The 23,964-nt window shown below is 43.8% G+C and overlaps 1 protein-coding gene across 1 annotated transcript in view; it reads right to left on the reverse strand.

The window, feature by feature from the left end:
• KAT6A (lysine acetyltransferase 6A) overlaps positions 1-23,964 on the reverse strand; it is a gene marked incomplete in the record, with an annotated part of 2,696,607 nt that overhangs the window by 1,480,193 nt on the left and 1,192,450 nt on the right. The window contains 1 exon segment of the mRNA XM_044082986.1: positions 20,954-21,273. Within this exon segment, the coding sequence (XP_043938921.1) occupies positions 20,954-21,273 (320 nt within the window).

The following is a 23,964-nucleotide window of genomic DNA, read 5'->3' on the forward strand; positions in this document are numbered from 1 at the left end:
TGCATATGTGGCTCAGGAGTCTTTTTTTTTTTTAGGCATAGATTTTGGCCTTAGTTTTGAAGATGGCGTTGGTCTAATATACAAATCTGTAAGCCTGAAAACACCCTCGGTAGCCGGTGCCTGCACAGCGGCTCCGGACCCATCTAAGGTTGAGACATTCGCGGTTTCCATAACTGAAGCATCTCGCGGCATACCGGACTCCGAATGGGTCTCAGTAGAGGCCTGCGAATCAGAAGTAGCTGGCATCAGGAGCTGTGAAAGCACCTCACTGAATACCGGTGAACTGGTGACTGACTTAGAAGAAGCGTCATCAGTTTTGGACCTCGATGCCCTGTCTCTGTCTTTCTTTGCATTTTTTTTAGGTATTCCGGTAGTCGGATTGCTAACAGACAACATTTCTGGATAATTAAAGCACGAGCCAAAATATTTAAAAGCAAAAATGTACCGACATTTAATAGTGTGTTGATTAAATTTCGCATAAAACCGACAGCAAGGTACGTTGTGGTCAGGGCCTAGGCAAGGAATACAGTACAAATGAAAATCCTTAGGAGGTATTTGCTTTCCACAAGTAATGCAGTTATTAACTTTTACTGACATCAGTAAGGAGCAAGAAAAAGTTTCCCCAATGGGGTACTTAGCTTTTTAGTTGAAGACTTCGGTTCTGAAACTCGAAAATGAAAATTTCAGGAGTCTGCTGACCGGCACTTCCGAAGTGTTTCTGCTTCTGACACTGCGGCAAGGAAGACTGATGTAATGGCGACGGCTGCATGTTTTATATCCTTGACGATCTGACGTCGTGGAAGAAGGGACAGAAACCGACGCAGGACCCAAGACGTTGTTAATCAGGCCGACTGAGGGCAACCTGCCAGCAGATTACCCAAATGTAATAACTGCAACAGTGAAACACGAAAAACATCTGGAGGAATGGAAAGAGGTTTGCATTTTGGAAGACCCAAGAAACTGACCCTCATATTGGGCTCTGGTATTCCTGAGCTTCCCATTCAAAGAACTCAAAGACAAATCTCCCCAAAACAAATATTCATTGGTAGTAAAGCTGTGGGAAAAGTGCCTTCTCACTCAGAGTTGGCACAGGACAATAGAAAGAGCTGGTCAACATTGGTCTTTGACTGAATTACAGGAGTCTGAAGACTCCTAAGGGGAATGGTCTCCTTTCTGCAAGAGATCTTCCTGCAGTAGGATACTTTTCAGAGCTCAGCTAGCTAGACCTCATGAAATCTATGAGGGCCCCAGCTAACCTACACAAGTCCTGTGGGTAGACCTCAGTGAGACGTGCTCGAGACCCAGGCAGCTGAGAACAGGACAATCAGACTACAGGCTTTTTTATCTTTTGCAGCGATGGCCTACTTGGGTGTCATTGGTCAGGGTAGGCTCAAGCCACAGGCAAGCAGCTGTGACTTCAATCTGATCCCCAAGGATCTCCTTGTGGACATAGGTGGTTTGCAGCCCCATCCCTTTGGTCACCACGATCAAGACATCAGAAGGGAGTTCAGACCCATCTAATGCCAGGGAGTGCTCGGTGCAGGAGGAAATTAAGAGCACTGGTGATGTGGCCACTGAGGGAGTCACGATAGTTATCTCCCCAGCATGTTTGGTCAGTGCAGAAGGCATGAATGGCAGCTCAACACCTTAGAAATCTTGAGCTTAGTAAATTAGGAAACGGATGCAGTCTCTCCTTTTTCTCTCGAGACGCTTCGCCTTCCTTTTTCTCAGGAAATCACCCGAGAGACTGAAACACCATCAGGCATAGGCCACAGTCACTCTAAGACATTACATATACATTTTAAGTGATTCGGTCATATGCCTAATGGTTATACAGCTACTGCAAAGTATACTGGGGACAGCTGCGCACCTCATGCTCTGGATCCACACAGAGGAAATAAAAATGGTGGAAGCCTCAGTGGGGGATTTTCTTTCCATGCTCTAACACCATGTTGGATTTAACAGACATCTATCAATGACAACAAAGGTGTTTAAGAAAAAATAGATTTCCCATTTGGTTATTTGCATTTGATGGCTTCATCCCAACAGACTTGTTCATCAACACTGGTACCCTGGACTCATAGTATGAAACAACTGCAGAAATGGTGCCAGCTGACTGCCCTTAATACCTGGATGTCAGTTAGGAAGATGTACATATAGCCTGGGAGAAGGTAATAAGCCTCTGATACTTGGGCCAACCTCAGGTTTCCAAAAGCAGGAAATCCATAAAATAATTACTTCAACTGTGAAACGCAATCAACATATTGCTTCATGTAGAGCTCTGTAAGGTCACACACTTACGTTATATTGGCACCTCCTGTACACTGCTATCAACACATTAGTTTTTTCCTCAAACCTCACTTTTTAAAAGCTTGTTGTCGTAAAAAACGTTTTTCTTTCCCTTCCATTATCTTTGCTTTAAACATTACATTTTATTCATGGGCTAAACTTTTTTACCTACTGAAATGTTCCGTCATCTTCTGTAAAACCATGTTTTATGTTTTACTGTGTTCTATTTGCATCTGTTCTGTTAAATTGCTTAAAGTAATTAATATTTGCATCTACCTTTTGTACATTTACACTTGCTTTTCTCCCCAAGCCACCACTGAAAAGGGGTAACTTATGCCCAGACAGACGAACCTGGCAAGAAAATGCTAATAAATAGTCCTAACTTCCAATTACACATTCTGAGAATTTTGACAAGATATATATCCTCAATGGGTCGAACAAACGTTTTTATCTGTAGAACAGTGCTAATAAAAGTGCAAACTGCAAAACTGCTCAGCACTAACTCATCTTTACAGTGACATTTATTAGATTCTAGCTCTTTTATAACTCATAATAAAAACATTGAATATTAATGCTGTAATGCCTAGTAATTAGCTTACAATCTCACAAGTACAGCAAGCTTTCCATTTACTGTCAGCAGCATTCCACTCATCCAGATATAAACTTCAAGGAGGGAAAGCAACTTACTTGTTTGGTCACTGAAATATTTAGAAAACTATGTAAATTAAGAAAATTTTCATTAGTATAGGGACAATACTTGATACCACTTTAGCTACACAAGGCAATTCAGTGCAGTCATGGTGCCCATCACGTAATTCTTACCATGAACTAGAATAGTCCAGTCTTCAGATTTTGCTGATCTCTGGGCTTTGTCTTAGTTCCTGTGCTATCCATATCCTTATTTGGATAAGAGGAAGCTTCTTTGTTCACCAGTGGGAGTGGGGAGCACTGAGCAACCTATTTGTCCCTAGAGGAGTGGTTCCAGCCCCGCAACTTGTAGTTTATTGGCCATTTTGGGTCAATTCCTGGCTCTCTTCAACCCCCTGCTATAAAGCCCGTTTTTGCGCACTTTTGTGCGAAGTTGCTCATAGAGCAGCATCGGGCAGCGCCGATTAATCAAGTTTAAACTATTTCTGGCTCCGTAAAGTCTGCTCTTCAATTTTTCCCTTACAACTGCTCTACCTGCAATCTAAACAGCCTATACTCTTATCTGAAAAGCTCAGCACTTGCACCTAAAGCATTTTTTATACAGGTAAAGCACTCTTAAACAAAAGAAAGTACTTCCTTCACCTAAATTCCCTTGAGTACCCATTTTCCTATAGGTCCTTTCTGACTCAGTTACACAGCAATCTTTTTCACTATTCTAGCATGTCGAAGGATCAGTTGCTGGCGTCCTCTCCTGTTCAGCTGGTGAATCTGGGAATCTTGAGACAATGTTACAATTGCCTCACGTACACAGACAACCCTCTCCTCCTCCCAACAAATACAAATATATGTGAGAGATGCAACTATATAGCCAAAATGGAGGCTGAGCTCTCTCAACTCAGTACTGGCAAGACCAGTCAGGAGGAGAAGGTAACCACGCACACCACAAACCCAGCCTCACATAGAACTATCACAACTGCAAACCAAACACAAACACACAAAAACATACTCAGAGGCGCTGATTAAAAATCTACCAAAACAAGAGAGGCCTCCAAAGCAGACACCCAAGCAACCGCCACCTCAAGACATAGCACATGCAACACATATTTCACAAAGTCAGTGTGCTAAACAGTCACAGCCCTTAAGGCCAAAAACATGCCAGACACTCTTGTAATAGGTGACTCCATAGTCAGACACACTGATGTCCCGCTCACCAGACTGAACAAGGAAAAGATCACAGTAAGCTGCCTGTCGGGAGCTAGAATCCGCCACAACACAAGCACTCAGGTCACTCCACAGCAAGTACAAATATGACTCGGTCATTGTACATACTGGTGTGAATGACCGGAGACGTACCTCCCTGGACTACATGAAAAGAGACAGAGGAGCTCTCTGATTATGTAGCCCAGGCCGGTATGACCCTGACCAGCATCTTACCCTCACCAAGAATGATGCCACAGTACAAAGACAAAATGATTAGTTTTAACAATTGGCTTAATTACTGGTGTCATTCTAAGGGGATCCAATGTCTGTCTGCTTGGGATGACATGCTCGACAAGCCACGCTGCTTCGCAAGGGATGGCTTGCACCTGTCACCCCTGGGCTTCTGGATATTGGCCAAGGCTCTTGCCACCTCCATAGTGCCTTTTTTAGGCAAGGCTCAAATGACAAACCTACCTCCCTAGAAAACACAAGTGGAAAAAAACTAAGGGTAATGCTGCTCAATGCCAGAAGTCTAAATCTCAAGATGCACGCTCTCGAAGCCCTCCTCAGTATGAAGAGCATCGATGTCTGTGCAGTGACTGAAACCTGGTTCAAGGCTCCTGAGAGCACCCCAGCACTATCAGGTTTTACCTCATATCATGCTTTCCTGCCCCAAAACTTGGACCGAACCACAAAAGGAGGGGGAGTATCCATATTCATCAAAGACAGCCACACCTCCAGGTTAGTGGCAACGCACGAAGCATCGGAGGCCATCCAGGTGCAACTAACCATAGGCAAAACCGCCTTTCAGTTTGTAGCATGCTACAGACCACCCTCTCAAACTCAGGAACCCCACACAGCCTTCCTGAAGACACTGGAGAGTATGAATGTCTCTCCAAATACCATCATATTGGGAGACTTCAACTACCCAAACATAGACTGGGAACATTACTAAAGCCCCAACACCCTAGCCAAAAGGTTCCTAGAATTCATAAACTCAAATGCGATGAACAACTAGTCACCATTCCCACAAGAGGAGACAATATACTAGACCTGATCATCACAAACATGGGGACAAAATGCTCCACACTGGAAGTATATCCCTCACTGGTAAGATCAGACCATAAATTAAAATCACTGGAAATCCACATCCCGCCCCCACCCCCTGCACAAAAGACCACAGTGAAGAACTTCTCAAAAGCCAACTTCACACTTCTTAAGACTGAAGTGGTATCCTTCAAGGCCCCTGGGCCAGTGGAAACCACAACCCACACTGCTGAATCCTTTACAAATGCCTTCTACGGGCATCTTCAAGAATGCATGAATCATGCAATCTCAAATAAAACCAAGACCCATTCCCACAAAGGCAGGCAGGTCTGGTGGACCACAGCCATAAACAAACTTTACAACAGGAAGAGGAAGCTACTACATGACAGAGCAAAATCCCTAAAAGGGAAGGCATCTCTGATCAGTACTAGCAAAAAACTACGATCATTCATAAAATCATCCAAGGCCAACTTTGAGAGAAAAATTGCAAGAGACACAAAAGACAATCACAAGGCCTTCTTTAGCTATGTTAGAAACCTGGGTGGAAACTCCCAGATATGCTCAGAGTTAGTCCAAAATGAGACAAAATACACTGAACCCACTGACTTTGCCAACATTCTGGCAGACAGGTTCAGTGCAAACCCCCCCCCCCCCAAAAGGAGAAACAACTATCCCAGCAGAGTGCAGCCTCCCTAACATCTCAGATGCCCAGGTGAGAGCCGCCCTCTCTAAAGCTAAAAACACAGCATCAATGGGACCGGACAGTGTCCCAGGCTGTGTGCTACATGAACTCCAAGAGGAACTAAACCCACACATGAGGCTGCTGTTTAATCTTAGCCTTACTACAGGATACGTACCCAAAGAGTGGCGTACGGCAACAGTGGTCCCACTTCACAAAGGCGGTGCTTCTACGGACCGTGGAAATTACCGCCCCATAAGCTTGACGAGCCTGGTCTGCAAAGCTATGGAGAGGATCATTACGGAACTCATAAAGACATTGGGGACCTACAGACATTGGATCCTACCCAATTTGGCTTTGTCAAGGGCAGATCCTGCCTTTTGAACTTGGTCGACTTTTTTGAAACAGTCACTAAGGCCATTGATGAGGGTAAGGCAGTTCACACAGCCTACCTTGACCTTGCAAAAGCCTCTGACAAAACCCCACTGGGGCATCATAGACAAACTCACCAGCTTAAATGTAAACCCATATGTCACAAGATGGGTTGCAAACTGGCTCATGGACAGAACCCACAGGGTCAGAGTTGCTGGAGCTATGTCAGACTCTAAGCCAGTCACAAGCGGTGTCCCACAGGGCTCAGTCCTGGGACCCCTCTTGTTCGGCATTTATTTTTCTGAGGTACAGGCAAACATAGGAGGATTGTGGCTGACAAAGTTCGCAGATGACTGCAAACTGGGCGCCATAACTGATACTCCAGCAGACACAAACATCCTTCAGAGAGGCCTCATAGAAACGGATAATTGCTGCCAGAGCCATGGCCTTACGCTGAACTCCAAAAAATGTATAGTCATACCCTTTGGGAAAAACAAGGTACCCACAAATTACCACATAGGTGGTAATCCATTAAGTACGGAAGAGGTAATCGGGGACCTAGGGACCCAGGTTGACATTAACCTCTCATTTGACACTCACATTGCCAAAGTGGTTAGGAAGACCTTCTATATTGCCCACCTTAACATGAAGGGTTTCACATCTAGATCAAGAGAGGTCATTGTGCCCCTGTACTCTTCTCTTAGGCCAATGATTGAGTACAATGCCCCATTTGGGATGTATCTTACCAGACACCTGCACCAGTTGGAAAGACCCCAAAAGTTCCTCACCAAGAGGATAAAGGGTCTTAAACATATGTCATATGCTGCCCGACTGAAAAAACTCCAGCTCTATTCAGTCGCATACCGCCTACTCAGAGGTGATCTGTGCCTGATGTACAAGGCCATGTCCAATCCGGAATTAATGGACATGCTCCACCTCAGAAAATCCAAATCCATCAGAGCCACGAGAGCAAGAGACTTAAACCTCAACACAGAAATAAACAGGACATGCTGGAGGGACAGATTCATAACCCAGAGGCTCCCTACACTCTGGAACAGAATCCCAGTCCATGTTAGGCAAAGCCCCTCACTAACTCTATTCAAGAGAAATCTTGACGAGTGGATGGGAGATCGTAGGTTTACCCCGGGGGTCATCTCTGTGTCACTACTAGACAGAGGCACATTAAACTAAACCCTAAATGGGCGTAGTATTCTCATCCTAAGGGGTGGTGAAAGCCACAAACACTCTGGCTAGGCTTATAAATGCCCTAGGGCAGATAGCTTAGTACAAAACTATGAACTTCTTCAACAGCTTACATTTTATATTTATATATATATATATATATATATTTATATTTATAGATATATATATATATATATATATATATATATATATATATATTTATAAAATTAATGTAAATATGAAATGGCAACATCAGGCATCTAGAGGATGCACTCATGCAATAGGTGAGAAACTCCTGGAGGAATCACTACTGTTATGAGCATATCATATGGGTATTCCAGACACCTAGACAATGGAGAGCTGGGATACAAAATATCTTCTTGCAAAGACATAACTGTTCCCCCCACCCTTATAAAGAATCTAGCATTTAACAAACTATTTCAAAAGTGTACATCTGCAAATTGAGCACTGGAGGGAAAATGAGTACTGAAGACTTGCAAATTATGAAAGGTCTATCAATATTTTCAAAGAACTGATGTAAAAAAGTACTTTCTTTCACAGTTTAAACCAACATTCAGTCAAGTGAGAAGAAGAAAAAATTCTAGTGCCTTTGTCCAAGCTAACTACAACCTCATGAAAAAGGGAGTTCGCTGGATATTACCCACCATGGAAGAACTAACCTTGCATAAAGGTTGCCAAAGTCTTCTTTACTGCAGTGCTTGTATAGTGCCTTACAACTCCTTAGCAATAAGGACTCTACAAAAAGCAACTCAGCCTCAGATCTGTGGCTAAGGGTGCAAAAGGAGAGTAAAATGTAATGGCCAAAGTGTTCGAAAGAGAGACTTGCTAGGAACAGTACCCAATCAATTTCTTGTGGTCTACAACATACAGAAAAAAACCTTCATAACTGCTCCTTTTCACATAAATCGCAGAGGTGGCAACAGTCACGATGTACCTCAAATAATATGGTTACAAGAAAAGTTCATCCACACACACAGCCCTGCACACAGACACATCCCTTTAAAAAAGGTTAATGGCGCAATTCTCCTCTCCCTGAAGGATGTAATCAACAGTAGCATTTGATGAAAACTCAAACACCAGAACACAGACTAAACCACCCCTGCATGAACAGCTGTTCTCAAGCAGGTGTTGAATCTTGATACGCAAAGAAGACTTCTGCCTTCCAAGAAAAGAAATACAAACGTTGCTAGAAGATGCAAGAAAACCATGCCTTTTGATAAGGTACATCAATGACAGGGCTGCCAAACAAATTTCAAAAGACCACTACCAGTGACCAGAGGAAATGACTAAGCAGACCTATGGAATGAGGATGCAGCTACATACCGGCAAAAAATGTCACTGGCAAAGGGGAAAGAAATTCCAAGGCAAAACGCAGGATAAGTCTGCAACAAAAAAGGATCAGTTATACGAATTATCTACCCCATGACCCTTTTATACATTTCAGTGAATTTTGGCATCCTTTCATGGATCTACCATGGTCCGGTTTTTAAACAGCTCATGAAATTACCAGTTTTGTTAATAAAAAACACAGGAGCTTAATTTGCTACAAAACACAATTTAACTTTTTTCTCTGTAGGATAACAAACCAGGCTGGTTCATGCCATAGTAAATTTCTCAGGAGGCCTGGATGCTGTGGTCACTGCCTAGACAGCAGACATGCCATGTTGGTCAAACATTAAAACCTTTCTTGTTGCACTAAAAGAAAAGTGTTTATGATAACAAGATTTAGTGTGAACTACAGAGAAAATTATAAATAACAGAATGATACGAGGAAGGTGATGACTAAGCTTACAAAAGTACAGTTGTGTACACTTACCATAAATGTACATGTTCAAGTGTATTCACTGTTACAGTCATCACAATTGGGTTCATTCCCAAAGATGACGAAGGGTGGAGGCAGTCAAGAAGTATTAGGGCTGGCTAGCAAGCCTAGTAAGGACTGCTGTGGCAAAACCTGCTCTGGATTTAGAAAAGATAGGCAAGTGGATATAACTGGTGAAGGTGTGTACAGAACTCCAGGTTGCAGCTTCCAGGATGTCCCTTGGTAGTGACTCCCCTGAGAAATGCTGTAAAGGCTGAGGTAGCCCTAGTGGAATGAGGTCTGATCCCCTGTGGGGTAGGTTGTAGCAGAAATGGATGCAGTGTGCTATCCATTTAGAAATGGTTTGCTTTAAAATGGCCTTGCCCTCTGCCCCTGTAGCAAAACTGACTAGCAGCTGGTCAGACTTTCTGAAAGGTTTAGTCCTGTTCAAGGTAGAATCTGAGATATCTGTGCACTTCCAAGGAGTGCAGGATCCTTTCCCCTTTATTCTGAGGATTAGGAGAAAATGTTGGTAAATGGATGGATTGGTTTAAAGCCACACTGGATACCACTTTGGGCATAAATGATGGGTTAGTCCTGAGGGAAACCCTGTCCGCACGGAAGATAATGAAGGGTTCCATAGCCATAAGTGCCTGTAACTCAGACACTCTTCTTGCTGAAGTGATGGCTAGACGTAAGGCTGTGTTCTATGAGAGGAATTTTCACTCCTGTAGCAGCAGGCTCAAAAGGGGGGAGCATGAGCTTCTCTAGTTCAAAGAGAAGGTCACAGGTAGAAGTGGGAGCTCTCCTTGGGGGGTCTTAAATTGTTAGCTCCTCTCATGAACGGTTTGATCAGTGGGTGAGAGAAGAGGGGTGGGCTCAGTATTGTAACGAGCTGAGATGGCAGAGGGATGAATCTTAACTGATGAGAAGGATAGGCCTTTGTGGAGCAGCCCTGCTAGATAATCTAGGATTTGAAGTAAGGTGGGCACAGCTCTGTCATTTCCTTGAGACCGGCTCCAAGAAGAGCATCTTTTACACTTTTCTGAACAGGATTTCCTAGTACTAGGCCTCCTGGCCTTAAGGATAACATTCGGCACCTGTTTGCTGAGGGTTGCTGGTGATGTATTCAGGGAATAAGCCAGGCTGCCAGGTTCAGGGTTTGCAGCTGAGGACGCAAAATCTGTCCCTCCTGCTGTGACAGCAGAGAGGGGGTCGGATGTAGGTGCCCGGGTGGCACTGCTGTCAGACTGCGTAGGAGTGGGTACCAGTAATGGCATGGCCAGTCTCAGTCTAGTGCAATAAGGATTGTCCTTGGCCTGTCCTGTTTGATCTTGAATAGTACTTTTGTAAGGAGGGGTAGAGGGGGAAAGGCATAGATTGAGAGGTCTTCCCATGTAAAGGATAGGGGCCATCCACTTTCCATACTTGGCTGTGAGGATTTCTGGTGCAAAGTTTGCTCAGTTGATGGTTTTGGGAGGAAGCAAAGAGGTCCACCTCTGGTGTCCCCCCACCTGTGTATTAGAAGTTTGGATGAGTTGGGTTTCAGTTTCCAATCGTGTGGGTCCATTAGATTTCTGCTTAAGTTGTCTGCCAGTGAATTTTGTTTGCCTGGCAGGAATTTAGCTTGCAGGTGCACTTGATTGCTCAAGGCTGTGTTCCAGAGAGCCATGGCTAACCTGCAGAGTGGGTGGGAATGAGTTCCCCCCTGCTTGTTTATGTACCACATAACTGTGGTGTTGTCTGTCTTTATCAAGAAAGGTGGTGGTGTGGCTATTCTATTTAAATCAGGCTTTCAACTAACCACTTGTAACTAACATACCACTGGACTCCAAAACAGAAATTCTCATTACTAAACTTGAACTTAATAATGCTAAATCAATCTATATTATCTGTATGTATCTGCCCCCTGGAAATAACATAGCCCCCCTTGGAAAATATCCTCTGCTGGCTATCCCAACACCTACCTCAAGAAATCATTATCCTAGGCGATATGAATTTAGACTGGAATACTTGTTGTAGTAGCCTCCCTACCACTCACATAAACCTATATGGTTTCTCCCAGACCATTACCTCCCCCACCAGAATAAATAAATCTAACAAGAAAGCTAACACACTAGATTGGATTCCAACAATCATGCTCACTATTATGACTCTGGAACCCTCCCTGATGACATCAGTGACCACTCACTCACCTATATCATTAGACATAAAACCAACACCCCTAACCCAACCTCTACCAGACATATTAGATCCAAAAATAAATTTAACCCTGATCTATTCAAAACTGAACTTAGAGCTTGCAACTGGGCTCCCTTAAAACATCTTCCTTTAGTTGAAGCCGTTAATTTCTTTAACTCTACCTTCCTTGCCATTCTTAATCACCATGCTCCAACCAGATCTATAAGAATTAAGGCCAAGCCTGCCCCATGGCTTTCCAGCGAAACCAAACACAAAATTCACATCACAAATAAATACTGGGCCAAATGGAGAATGACAAAAAACACCACTGACCAACTAACATTTAGAAAGCTAAGAAATGACACTAAAAAGGCCATACTCTCTGATAAACAAAACTACTACTTCCAATATCAACAACCTAATCACAACAACCCACAGAAATTCTGGGCCAGCATCAAGCAATTACTGCACCCAGGTAAATCTACTACACCAAACCCTCAAAATACAGACTTGAATAATCCAATCCAAACAACTAATACCTTCAATACTTTTTTTACAGATACTATCCAATTACTAGCCAGGCAACTAACACTTAAGTACAGTTTTGTACCTACCATAAATGTAGATGTCCGAACAGGATAGCATCTGCAGTCATAACAAATGGGTTGTCCTGTCGTCAGGCAGCCCTTCGGTCGGCCGGATTCCAAAGTCTGGGTCCGGCTTCGGCTGATGTCGCACTTCACCCGACATCATCTCTGCTGGTCTTCGGGTATAAAGGCATCAGCCGACGCCATTTTCCTCAGTGTTTCTTGCCCCAGATGCCAGTTGCCCTCTAGGAAAGCTAAATTTTGGATAAATGCCAATGTTTCCAAAATAGTAGAAGGAAAAAACAAAAAATAAGCATGTATGTACATGTATACAAATAAATACACCATAAGAGACTCCCCCCCAGCTAGCTATTAGGAGGGTAAATACCCTAGGAGTACCACAGAGGGGAAGGAGGGTGGGTAATCCTGACTGCAGATGCTATCCTGTTCGGACATCTACATTTATGGTAGGTACAAAACTGTACTATGTCCTTCAAGGATGCATCTGCAGTCATAACAAATGGGTAGAATACCATAGCCAAACTTGGGGAGGAGGAAGAAGAATTATGGTGTAGTTAGGATCCCTTGCAATACAGCAGTGGCAAACCCTGCTCGGGATCTAGAGTATAGAGGTAAATTATAATGCTTGGCAAATGTATGCACGGAGGTCCAAGTAGCCGCCTCAATAATGTCCTTGGTTGCCACTCCTCGTAAGAAAGCTGTGGTAGTGGCTGTAGCCCTTGTAGAATGAGGTCTTATGTTCTGTGGAACTGGTCTTCCATGGTAGGAGTAACAGAATCTTATGCAATTTCCTATCCATTTGGAGATTGTCTGTTTGGAAATTGCTTTTCCTTCCCTTCCTGTTGCATAGGCTACTAAAAGCTGGTTAGTTTTTCTGTTACTTTTGGTTCTGTCCAGGTAGTAGTGTAACTGTCTATGTACATCCAAGGTATGCAGCAGCCTTTCCCCCCTGTTCTGTGGATTGGGAAAGAAGGTAGGTAGGTGGATTGCCTGGTTTAAAGACACTCTGGATACCCCCTTAGGCATAAATGTAGGATTAGTTCTCATGGACACTATCTTGGTGGAAGATTAGGAAGGGTTGTACTGCCATTAAGGCCTGTAGTTCCGAAACCCTCCTTGCTGAAGTAATTGCCAGTGGGAAAGCAGTTTTCCATGATAGGTGTTGAAGATCTGCTGTTGCTGCTGGTTCAAATGGAGGGAGTGTCAATTTTTCTAGCACAAAGTTCAAGTCCCATGCTGGTAATGGTGGTTTCCTAGGAGGTTTTACATTCTTGATCCCTCTGAGGAATTGCCTGAGTAGAGGATGCGAAAAGACAGGTGGATCAAGCTGTATTCTGCGGAAATAGCTGATGCATGTATCTTGATGGAGGAATAGGACAGGCCCGTATGTAGAAGCTCTGCCAAGTACTCCAGGATGTTAGCAATATCTATGTTGACACATCTTTTCCTCTTTCAGTACTCCAAATGACAAACCTTTTCCATTTTCCTGCATAGTTCCTTCTTGTTGAAGGTCTGCGGGCTTCAAGGATAATGTCTTTAACCCTTTGGGATAAGTCTGGGTTAGTTGCTGTTATGTGATCTTCCAGGCAGTCAGTTGCAAGGTTTTTAGGTTTGGGTGCATGATGTTGTAGTTGTTCTGAGTTAACATCAAAGGCATCAGGGGTATTGACCACATTCTCCCCTGATACATGCTCCTCAGCAAAGGATACCAGTGTTGTCTTGGCCAATTCGGAGCTATCAGAATTATCCTTGGACGTTCCTCTTTGATTTTCAGTAGTACCTTGTGCATCAAAGGAAGAGGTGGAAATGCATATGCTGTCAGGCCTTTCCAACTGAAGGATAGAGTCTCCACCTTCCATGCAAGTGGGTGGCATGTCCTTGTGCAGAATTTTTTGAGCTGGTGATTGAGTGGGGATGCGAATAGGTCTATTTGTGGCATTCCCCATTTCTTTGTGATGGCCTTGAAGATGTCCGGGTGTAGCATCCATTCGTGAGCATCCGAGGTGGTTCTGCTTAACCTGTCTGCTAGGGTGTTTTCTTTTCCCGGCACAAATATTGCCTTGGATGTTGTAGCTCAGAGCCATATTCCAAAGGTCCAGAGTCATTCGGCATACGGGGTATGAATGAGTGCCTCCCTGTTTGTTGATGTACCACATGACTGTGGTGTTGTCTGTCCTTATCATTAAATGGCCTTCTTTGAGGAATGGTCTGAAATTCTGGATTGCTAGTTTTACTGCCAGCATTTCTTTTTGGTTTATGTGCAGGTGCAGCTGGTCTGGAGTCCACAATCCTTGTATGCACTTGTCCAACATGTGCGCCCCCCAGCCTAGGTCTGAGGCGTCCGTTGTGATGGTTTGGTTTGCTTGAGAGTTGTGGAAGGGCAAGCCTGGGTTTGACTGGCATGCTTGAGCCCACCATAGGAATTCTTGTTTCAGGCATGGGATTAGTGGGATTTCGGTTTCTAAGCTGTGCCTGTGTTGAGACCATAAATTCTTTAGGTACCACTGTAGCTTTCTCATATGCAGTCTGGCATGGGGGACCAGGATTATGCATGATGCCATGAAGCCCAAGGCCTGCAGTACTTTTCTTGCTGTTAGTTTGTTCTGCTTTGTTAATGCCAAGAAGTAAAGAGGGAATTGTTCTTGTTTTTCTGCAGTTAGGAATGCCATTTGTTTTACTGTGTCCAATTCCGCACCCAAGATTGTTCTTGTCTGGGATGGTATCAGTCTTGACTTTTTTAAATTGACTGTGTATCCCAGGGCTTGTAGTAAGCAAATGACTCTTTGTAAATCTGTTGTCAGCTTGCTTTTGTTGTCCGCTTGTAACAGGCAGTCGTCCAGGTATGGATAAATTTGGATTCCCTGTAGCCTGCAATGAGCGATTACTGATGCCAGGCATTTTGTGAATACTCTGGGCAGTAGATAAGCCAAAGGGCAATGCTGAGAATTGATAATGCTCTGATCCTGCAAGAAATCTGAGGTATCTTCTGCAATTTGGTCGTATGGGGACGTGCAGGTATGCCTCCTTGAGATCTAGAGTTACCAGCCAACACTCCTTGCCCAGCATGGGAAGAAGTTGCTGTAGGGTCAGCATTTTGAATTTTGGGACAATGATGTATGTGTTTAAGACGGACAGGTCGAGAATAGGTCTCCAACTTTTCTCTTTTCTTGGTACTAGGAAGAGTCTGGAGTAGAATCCTTTGCCCTGTTGTGTTATTGGTACTCTTTCCACAGCTCTCATCTTTGTTAATTGAGCTATCTGCTTTAGAGCTTCTGTTTTTTTATTTGGAGGTAGGTTTGGCATTCCTCTTTTTACTGGTAAGGTGTGGAAGTGGAACCTGTAGCCTTGGTCTATGGTTTGCAAAATCCATTTGTCTTTTGTGATATAGTGCCAATTTTTGAAAATAAGGCTAACTTTCCGCCAAAGGGTGCTGCTATTTGCCCCTGGTAGGCGGTGTCAGAGCCAAGTCACTGTGATTGTCCTGTTGCAGTGGCAGTGGTTGTGTCTGTGCCTCGCTGGTTATTGCCTTGCCACTGGCGCCCTCTATAGGCACCTCCTCTGGATTGATTTCTGCCTCTAGAGCGGCTATTCCTGCCTCTGAGATTTTGAGGAGTCTGGAAAGGACCAATTTTTGGCAGGCCAGTTCCTGCTAAACCTTGGGGGCTGAACCTGTAAGAAATCCTTAACTGTTTGTACAGATTTTGCCTTCTCTTCCATTTTCTTCATTACTTGCTGAGCAGGGGTACCAAATAGACTGGCCTTATCCATAGGAGCATCTAACAGCTTTGCTTTAACATGATCCGGCAAGACCTGTTCTTTCAACCATGCATGCCTTCTTATCACTGTGCCAGTCATGGCTGATCTAAATGAAGCCTCCAGTGCATCATAGCCACATTTTAAAGAATGGTTACTAACCTGCTGAATGTTATTCACCATTTCTAAAACATATTTCTTATCTAAGGAGTCATCAGAGGACAGCTTCTTAGTTAACTGATCAAGCATAAACTCTTGGCATTGGATCATGTGAAATTGACAGTTTAAAGCTCTAGCTGAGAGAGTAGCAGAGGTGTAAACTTTTTTCCCCCATCTCTCTAAGGACCTGGATTCCCTTTCAGAAGGGAGAGGGTTTTTTGCTGAGGTCGAAGCTACTGCCTTAGGCCCCTGGGATATAGTCTCAGGATCTGCAAGTGGGGCCTTGTATAGGTGGTGATGAGTGTCTGGCACCCTGTAAAATCTATCTGGTTTGGCAGGGGCTGGAGGTAAAGTATCAGGAGCAGTGCAAACATCATTAAATGCATCATCCACAACAGGCAGAACTGGAGGTATAGCTAAGGGCCTATGTTGTGGTAAGTGCAGAAAAGTCCTAAGCCTTTTTCTTGAATCTGAGAAATCTTGTCCCTGCCATTGGAATTGTTCTCTCATGGCATGTAAGGTTTCCCCAAAGGAAAATTCCTCTGGTGGAGAGGCAGATGGAATGGATTCTTCAGCATCGGAATCTTCATAAGTTGAAAAAGGAGCCTCTGGCTGATCTGTAATGTCTGAGTCATCCGAAGAATTATCAGAGGACACTGGCTCGGGGGGCTCTGCTCTAGGTCTCTTTTCTGGAGGCTGAGAGGCCCTGTCTGGGTGAGATTGGGATCCCCTAATTAAGGAGATTAAATCCTCTGCCAGAGTAAGCATTTGTGAAGTAGAAGTGGGCCTGTGTGAGGGGGCCTTAACAGGCACTGATTTAACAGTTTTGGCTGCTTTAGCCCTGGCAAAGGCCTTTATAGACATGGCTGCAGGAGGCCTAGCAGCACCACGTGCTGGGGTAGAGACATCCAAAGGGATGGTGTCTGATAATTCACTAGGAACCACAGTAGTAGGCAAAACTTCAGAGGCCGATTCAACTAAGGTAGCAGGAGCCTCAGTAGTAGTCATGGATTCGCTGAAGATTGACCGTTTTCGGTTTCGCGAAACAGAGACACTCGCGCTTGCTTAACCGTGGTTTCGCCGAAACCGCGGACCGCGAGTGTCGGTCTTTTCTTTGCGTTTTTTAATAATTTGCGTAGTCGGAGGATCCGGCGGCATAATGTACGGAAAATCCGAGCCGAAAAACTGTTCAGCAACCTCCGACCGGCGCCTAAGCGTGCCGGTTGAAGGAAGCACAGGCTAAACAGGCTGCTACGCCGTGGTCTGGGCCTAAACAAGGTAGGCAGTAAGAGTGGAAATCTTTATGAGGTATTTGTTTCCCACAAGTTAAACAGTTATTTACTTTTTCTGACATCGGCTGAGGCAAGAAAGAGTCCCCAACGGGTACTTAGCTTTTAGAAGTCTTCGTAGTATTCGGTAGTAGTAATCTCTGGATCTGACAGACCGGCACTTGCGAACAGCTTCTGCTTGGCGCCAGCAAGAAAGACTGAGGAAAATGGCGCCGGCTGATGCCTTTATACCAAGACTAGCAGAGATGACGCGGGTGAAGTGCGACATCAGCGAAGCCGACCCAGACTTTGGAATCCGGCCGATCAAGGGCTGCCTGACGACAGGACAACCCATTTGTTATGACTGCAGATGCATCCTTGAAGGACATCAAGCTGATACGTCGTGGTCTGGGCCTAAGTAAGGAAGGCAGTAAGAATGGAAATCCTTATGAGGTATTTGTTTCCCACAAGTTAAACAATTATTTACTTTGTCTGACATCGGCTGAGGCAAGAAAGAGTCCCAACGGGTACTTAGCTTTTTTAGAAGTCTTCGGTAGCTGAAATCTCTGGATCTGACCGACCGGCACTTGCGAACAGCTTCTGCTTCGGGCACCGCGCGGCAAGAAAGACTGAGGAAAATGGCGTCGGATGATGCCTTTATACCCCAGAAGCTCTGACGTCAGGGAAAGTGCGACATCAGCCAAGGCCAGACCCAGACTTTGGAATCCAGCCGACCGAAGGGCTGCCTGAGGCAGGACAACCCATATGTTATGACTGCAGATGCATCCTTGAAGGACATCATAGATATTTACTGCAAGATTCCCTTATGGGGATGTGCAGATGAGCTTCTTTTACGTTTAGGGTGACTAGCCAGGAGTCCTTGGCTGGCATAGGAAGCAGCTGCTGGAGTGTAAGCATTTTGAATTTTGGTACCACCAGGAAGGTGTTGAGGGTTGACAGATCCAGAATAGGGCGCCAAGAGTTCTCTTTTCTGAGCACCAGGAACAGTCTTGAGTTGAAACCCTGTCCCCCTTTGCTCTGTTGGAACAGGTTGAATAGCCCTGATACTGACAAGAGAAAGAACTTGCTTTTGGGCCTCTGCTCACTGGTTTGGAGGAAGGTCTGGAAATCCGCTTGGGGTTTGCAGTGAGTGAAGTAGAATATGTATCCCTGGGATACAATGTTTAAGACCCATCGGTCTTGGGTAATATACTCCCATTCTTTGCATGCAGGGTGAGTTTTCCTCCTAGGTGTGCAAGTACTTCAGCATGGCTGGGAAGAATGAAGGACAAGTCACTGTGAACTTTTTCCATACGGGGGTGAATTACCACTCCCTGTTTTTGAGGAGGGAGCACTCCACTGTTTAGATCTGTGCATACTCAGACTGTAGCCTTTGTGGTTTGCTGATTCTGGGTTTGGGCAGAGAAGGTCTGGGAGGGACTGGAAAGGACCAGTTTTTGAAGGCCAATGCCTACTGAATCTAGGTGGCTGTACCTGTAAGAAATCTTTAACAGTTTGCATAGATTTAGCTTTTTCACCCATCTTTTTAAGAACTTCTGCTTTTGAGCCAAACAAACATTCTTGGTTTAACGGAGTATCTAGTAATTTTGCTTTGACACGGTATGGCAAGATTTGTTCCTTCAGCCAAGCATGCCTTCTTAGAACAGACCCAGTGACAGCAGCCTGCAAGATGCTTCTAAGGCATCAAAACCACACTGCAAAGTATGTTTACCAACTTGGTTTGCAGAATGCAGTAAATCTTTTAAGTCTTTATTTTCTGTACAATCAGGAATCAACAACATTTTTTGTTTAATTAGTTCCATAATATGCTGCTGGTACTTCAATATGTGAAACTGGGAATTTAAAGCCGTGATGGCAAGAGTTGCAGAGGCATATACCTTCTTACCCCATCTGTCTACAGCCCTAGAATCTCTGTCCGAAGGGGTAGGGGTTTTTGGCTGTAGTAGCCGTAATACCTATAGGTCCCTGGGAAATGGTCCCTGAATCCGCAGTGGGATTTTTAGAGAGAAATTTGAGAGAGTCAGGTACTCTGTAGTACCTGTCAGGCTTTCTAGGAGCTGGTGGTAAAGTATCAGGGGTAAGACTGGGTTCCATGAAGACATGATCTATAATATCCAGGACAGTGGATATAGCTACAGACCTATGCTGAGGCAAGTCTAAAAATTCCCCCGAGTCTCTTTTTGGACTGTGGGTAGTCCTGGTATACACCGCAAAAATACTCTCTTAGGGTATGCAAGGTTTCAACGAAAGAAAAGTCCTCTGGGGGGAGGCAGAGGAAATGGACTCCTCTGCATCTAAATCCTCATAGGTAGATAAGGGTATGTCCCGGTAATCAGAGGGGTCAGAGTAATCGGACTCATGGTCTGTAGAATAAGAAGGAAAATCAATTCTTTGTCTTTTAGAGCAGGAAGGCTGGCTTCCCCTAATTAAAGTAATAAGGTCTTCAGCCATTCTAAGCATTACTTTCTGTGGCATGGGAGCTTGAGACTGCGCTTTGGTCGTCTGTTTCCTAGGCGTAGTGCAAACTCCGGGCCGGAGAAATTCGGTAGTTTTATTCACTAACAAAGTAATCTGTTTAATATGAACATCGGAAGGTCTGAATACACCCTCAGAAGCAGATGCCTGCACAGCGGCTCCAGACCCAACCAAGGTAAAGACATCCGCAGGTTCGACAGTCGAAGCATCTTGCGGCATACCAGACTCCGAATGGATCTCAGTAGAGGCCTGTGAATCTGTAGAAGCGGGTAACAGGGGCTGGGAAAGCGGCTCACTGAGTACCGGCGGGCTGGCTACTAGCTTAACGGAAACGTCGTCAGCAGTTTTGGACCTATGCGGTCTCTGTCTTTGTCCTTGCCTTTTTTCAGATGATCGGTAGTCGGATGGCTTATCGAAGCCATTTCGGAAGAGAGCAAAAGAATTTCGACACAAAAATAGCCCAACGACGACTACTTTGCGCATTGAACAAGGCACAAAACCGACAGCGAGCGATGTGTTCTGGGCCTAAACAGTTGACGCAGTAAGAATGAAAATCTCTGTGAGGTATTTGCTATCCACAGGCAAGACAATTGTTAACTTTCTGACATTGGTTGGAGCAAGAAAAAAGGATCCCCAACAGAGTACTTAGCTTTAGAAGACTTCAGGTTTGAAACTCGAAAAATGAAAACTTTAGGTAGCGGCCGACCGGCACTTGCGAACTGCTTCTGCTTTGGGCTCCTGCACGGCAAGAAAAGCTGATGTAATGGCGTCGGCTGCACGTTTTATACCCTTGATGTCATGGAAGAGGTGACAGCATCCAATGCATAAATCTCAAGACTCAGGTATTCAGGCCGACTGAGGGCTAACTGCAGGCAGACAACCCTAGAGTAATGACTGCAACAGTAAAAACAAAAACATCATATGTTACCAGAAAGACAGCTGTTAAAGCAAGATGTTACCACAGCATTGCAGTAACAAGTTATCAGACATATGTAGTGACTGGTAGTACCTAAGTATGGCTACAGTGTGTTCTAATCCCTTGGCAGACAGCTTTACAAACAAAAAAAAGATTAAAGCAATGCTGATAAGTACGTTTTAAAAAAAATTGTCCTGCAGTTCTAATGTGGCAGTTATACAACCAAAATAGTATTCAACAACTTTTATCACCCAAAAGGAAAACATTTCAAGGTGCTAAACGGAGTGCCATGTAAGAACACAGGTGTTCTGCCTGAGATAGCACACACTGTACCTGAGGGCCATTCTGAAGTGCTCGATTTCCTTGCACCTTTTTTTCTGATCCGGTATTGCTCAGAATAGTCTACCACTTCTCCCCGTGCTTTACGTCCGTCTGGAGAAGGGGTGAAAAATTTGGTAAGGCCATCAATCAGCCCTTTGGTTTTCTTATTGAACTTCAATGTTGCAGTGTCACAGTCAGCACCAGAGTCCAAGGAGCTGGACCTGTCCCGATACCCCTCCTCTGATGACGAGGAAGAAAGGCGTCTGGAAGAAATCTTTCTTTTCCGACCCCGGTCTGATGCACCTCTGACTTTTTTGAAGGGACCTTTTGACCTAAAGAAAGAAAGCAGACTGTAACAAACAAGACTAAATGCATGACACATTTACAAAAATTAAGATAATCCAGCTTTCGTGACATGCCATGGTGATGGTAAACATTCACACTTGAAATGCTTTTCAGCAGTAAACAAGTTGAGTCTTACCATAACGTTCCATCTGTGTTGTCGATCTTCACTAATCCTTAACTTGGGCTCAGTTCCAAGCCTCGGAACAGACACTGCCATTTATTTTCAGCTCGTGCCTCCCAAACTCTCGAGTCAAGCTTTTACCCATAACGCTCCTCTCAAAATTACCTCAGATCTCGTTTGCTGCTTCATGCATCATATACGTTCAACTGCTCTCGAGCCTTGGCTTAAGATTTATTACGTTTTTCCTTAATTTTTCTCTTGATAAGGTCCTTTTCTCTCCTAGTATATTTTTCCTTTACCCGCTCCTCCAGTTACTTGATTTTTACATGTGTGTGAGTGTCTTTCTTTCCACTTTCCTCTCTACCGTTGGTAGTTCTTTCATGGTACCATTGTTGGTGGTACTCTCTCACCTTTTCTAAGGTATTCCTTAGAGTTTGGGAGGAGCAAGTGGAAATAAACATCTGAGTTGGTTCCAAGACTCGGAACCGAGCCCACAGTCAAGGATTACGTGAAGACCGACATCATCAGATCTATGGTTTGAAGTAACCGAAAATCTGGCATAGGCAGCACAGTGGCGCACATCTTTATTAAAACACATTTTGAACAGTAATGAGTGGACATAAATCAATACAAAAAAACACAGTAGTAACAGTTAACCATTTTTCTGTCACACAGTATATATGTATCCTTTTTAACGTCTTTTATATAAAGATACCACCTACAGTTTTTTTTTTTTTTTTAAATCTTACAATAGACCAATGATGGCAAACCTATGACATGCATGTCAAACGAGACACGCGCCAGAATATTTTGGGTGACATACCAGCGATCACCAGCACCTGAGTTACCAAAGACACTGCTTTTGCATTCGTTGCTCATGTGAAGGGCAATGAATTACTTTGCGCCAGGAGCTTTTCACATGCCAAACCCAAAAGGTTCGCCATCACTGCAATATACAATACTTCAATGACAGTTTTGTTGGATTTTGACTTTCAATGTTAGTGTAAACTCTTTACTCAGTTTGTACAAGTTTTGGTGATCTTAATATGACTTGCATATGCAAATCCATTGCACTGTGCATAAATTAAGCTTGACTTGACAGGTTGTCACTTGAAATGTGTTTGCACTGGGAAAAGCAGTTGCTTATGAATATTCGTAAGTCCACTATCTGACATTCATAAAGCAAACCATGGTCAGCTGAAATGTTGACTAAGTTTGACTTTTAAGTTACACTGCTTAAAGTGCAGAGCCTAAACCTAAAATTTCAGACATAAAATTCCCTTGGCAGTTGAGCTATAAATGGCAGATTGTATTAGTTCCATAACAAAAGCAGTACTGGAGAAAAAACTTGAAAATACTAATGTATAAATATCAGTGCTAATAAAAAGGTATTTTAATAGTCTTCTGTTGTACATAAAGCAGTGGATACAAGTAATTCCATAAGCTGGTTAAAGCAGACATGTAGTGTATTATGGAAGCATAAGCTAGTGTTAGGCAAGTGACAGGTATGGGAAAGAAGCTAGAAAGAAAACAGTGTTTGCAGTGTAAACATTTTACATTTTTCCTGCAGAATGCTATTTAGTAACGTCTTTTTTTTTTTTTTTTTAGCCTAAACGCTTGTGTGCGCCCTCTATTACGGGTAACTGCTTTCCACCTGTATAGCAACAATGAATAATGAATATTCGTTAAACCATTAAACATTCATGATATACCAAAGCAGCATGCGTAAATTACAGTGGAACATTATTTTCTATTACATGTCCAGGGGACAGTGCTATGCACCTACAGCCCATTTTCTAGTAATTTTTCTTTTTTAGCAGCTAACACCATAAAAAATACTCTTATCTATGCAAACACTTGCACGTAAAAATAAATTCAAAAGTGCTTACTCCCCTAATCTGTGAGGAGTTTAAGCTGCCTAGCCTTACATTCCCATAGCAGTTTTTACTCATTATTTTGCACAAGCCAGAGGTTGATGGATCAGGTATATGTTAAGACACTTGCTTGCTGTCCAGTTCATAAGAAACATGTGTGTTAAAGCATGGCAGAATTTGTGTTTCCCCATCCATTTGACCACGACTGTTGCATAGAAGAGGGATTTCTCTGCAATACCTTATTCCGCTACAATGTTCTATTTATGCAAAGAGAGAACTGAGATACCTTGAGTTTGTGTTCACACTACCACTGGACTTGAATGTGTAATAGGTCGGACAGGATTGGGTCTTGTGTTGAGTTTGCTTCATCTGTGGCAAGTGTCTAGACAGGAACATACCCACTGTGGCATTATATTCAACAATCAGACTGATGAGAGCAGAATTGGGTGGAATGAATACATCTCTTGACATGGAACTCATACCTTTAGATACAAGTTGTACAATGAAAAAGGACTTTCTTACACTAATGGATACATGGTGATCTAAGGACAGTTTACAGTCAACACATTCCCAGAAGGTTTAGACTACACATTTCTGGGCATTTAGTTTTAGCCGTTTTTTGACATCGGCTACCTGTTTGGGAAAGGCCCTCTTTCCAAGATTTTGGTGTCCTCCGGAGATTT

Source organism: Protopterus annectens, chromosome 9.part0, assembly GCF_019279795.1.
Source record: "Protopterus annectens isolate FY-2018-M chromosome 9.part0, PAN1.0, whole genome shotgun sequence".
NCBI classification, from domain to species: Eukaryota; Metazoa; Chordata; order Ceratodontiformes; family Protopteridae; genus Protopterus; species Protopterus annectens.